This window comes from Littorina saxatilis, unplaced genomic scaffold (assembly GCF_037325665.1).
Source record: "Littorina saxatilis isolate snail1 unplaced genomic scaffold, US_GU_Lsax_2.0 scaffold_3205, whole genome shotgun sequence".
Lineage (NCBI taxonomy): Eukaryota > Metazoa > Mollusca > Gastropoda > Littorinimorpha > Littorinidae > Littorina > Littorina saxatilis.
The window spans coordinates 1-1,952 of NW_027125939.1; the positions used below are offsets into that span (position 1 = coordinate 1).

The 1,952-nt window shown below is 45.6% G+C and overlaps 1 protein-coding gene across 1 annotated transcript; it reads left to right on the forward strand.

Annotated features, from left to right (window-relative positions):
• The first annotated feature begins 47 nt into the window (after positions 1–47).
• Positions 48–1,455, forward strand: LOC138954403 (uncharacterized). The gene is made up of 2 exons (XM_070326265.1): positions 48–652; positions 1,205–1,455. The coding sequence occupies exons 1-2, from the start codon at positions 251–253 to the stop codon at positions 1,319–1,321; spliced, it is 519 nt and encodes a 172-aa protein (XP_070182366.1). The 5' UTR covers positions 48–250; the 3' UTR covers positions 1,322–1,455.
• Positions 1,456–1,952: the final 497 nt, after the last annotated feature.

The following is a 1,952-nucleotide window of genomic DNA, read 5'->3' on the forward strand; positions in this document are numbered from 1 at the left end:
CTTTATACTTGAGAGTTTCTGCTTGTTTGTTTCCTTACACAGACTTTGAAGAACACGTCAACCCAATGTACGTTACAGCGGCGATCCAGACGACACACACAGCACTGACCATAAGCCCTCCGACATTGCTCTGCGCATTTCTTCGAGCACCAAGAACGGCAAACCTGATCCTCCCAACTCTCTTGAAGCTGATCTCTACACTACAGTAGATGGTGAAGTTGATAACAGTGTTGATAGCGCTACACACGGCATGGGCGACGGTGGGTATGAAGACATCAGGTTTGGCAGCAACCAACACGCGCAGGGTCCACGAAAAGATGGATATGCTGTGGTGGACAAATCCAAAGCACATAAAGCCCCTGCCTCTGCAGCTATTGTCATTGCATCCCCCGCTCACACGACTGAAGGTAGCGATGAGTACGCTGTTGTCGACAAGAGTTCATCTCGAAACAAGGGAAACAAGGCCGCAAATAATGTCTCTCCAGGCCTTCCCACTTCTGACACCAAAACTGCTGGTGCTGACGTGTACGCTCAAGTCAACAAGTCTGCTAAGACGGACAAGGCCTTTGAACCGGAAACGGAAGGGGCAGCCTACGCGCAGGTGCAGAAACCCAAACCAGCCGCCAAACCAGCAAAACCATCATCCAAGACGGTTGGTTGTGTTTGGCTCAATGTTCAAAATGCTATGTTCTATTGGCAAAAAAGCAGAATAAGAATAATAACCTGAAACAAAATAACAAGTAGAAGAAGAACAAGAAGAACAGACATAATAAGAAGACGGATATTCACACATAGGGCCTAGGTACAGTGGAAGCAGCGCGATCAGCTTATGTTAACATTAACACATTTAGAAGGGATACAAGAAAAGGAAATCGATTTAACGACTGAAAACAAAATGACACAAGAGATAATTTCTAACTAGCAGGGTGTTCATCTTACTATATCTATCTGCTCACCCTCAATTCCCTCCCCTTTCCGGACCACCTTTCTAAAATATGTAACAGCATGTTCAAAGACAACCATATTGAATAGAAGCAAGGCTTCATGGCAATAGGCCTATTAGCTATGCCTATGTAACTATTTGTGTCATATTCTTGTATAGCAGAATGTCTTCTTGTAAAGCACCTTTTATGTAATTGCACACATTAGTTGCAACCCTTCACCTGTTTGTGTGCTAAACAAATCTTCTCACGATTCCCAACAGGATGTATCACAGCGCGGCGCAGCAGACGATGACGAGTACCACGCTCTGATTCACACCAGGGGGTCTCCACACACACAGGGACAAGGAGATTCTGAGTCATACTACAGTCACATTTGAAGCGTGTGAACTAAGACATTTTCTGAACAACTTAGTTATTGTAAATTGAAGAAGGTTTACTTGCTTGTCTAGGATTGCTGCTGTTTTTAGGTAACCAGTGTGTGCGTGTGTGTGTGTGTGTGTGTGTGTGTGTGTGTGTGCAGGGCCGGACCCAGGGGGGGGGGGGGGGGGTTCCAGGGGTTCCGGAACCCCACCCCTGGAAAAAGCATGTACCTTGCTTTGAGTGTTGGTTTTTATTTTTTTTTAAATACATTTTGTGTGTGTCTCTAACAAATTTTATTCAATGTGAAACCCTCAAAACAAGGCCCAGAATGCACCAGATTGCAGAGATTTTAACCGTTTTTCACAAATTTTCCGGGGGAGCATGCAGGAGCGCGCTTGTGGCTTCGCCACTTCGCTGATTTGCCCCCCCCCCCCCCCCCCAAAAAAAAAAAACAAGTCGCGTAAGGCGATAATACAACATTTAGTCAAGTAGTTGTCGAACTCACAGAATGAAACTGAACGCAATGCCATTTTTCAGCAAGACCGTATACTCGTAGCATCGTCAGTCCACCGCTCATGGCAAAGGCAGTGAAATTGACAAGAAGAGCGGGGTAGTAGTTGCGCTAAGAAGGATAGCACGCTTTTCTGT

What these genes read in the sequence shown, in the direction of transcription:
- LOC138954403 (XM_070326265.1), top strand. Translation starts at nt 251, where the DNA reads ATGGGCGACGGTGGGTATGAAGACATCAGGTTTGGCAGCAACCAACAC. An exon ending in CAAAACCATCATCCAAGACG is followed by an intron (nt 653 to 1,204) that starts GTTGGTTGTGTT and finishes GATTCCCAACAG; the next exon opens with GATGTATCACAGCGCGGCGC.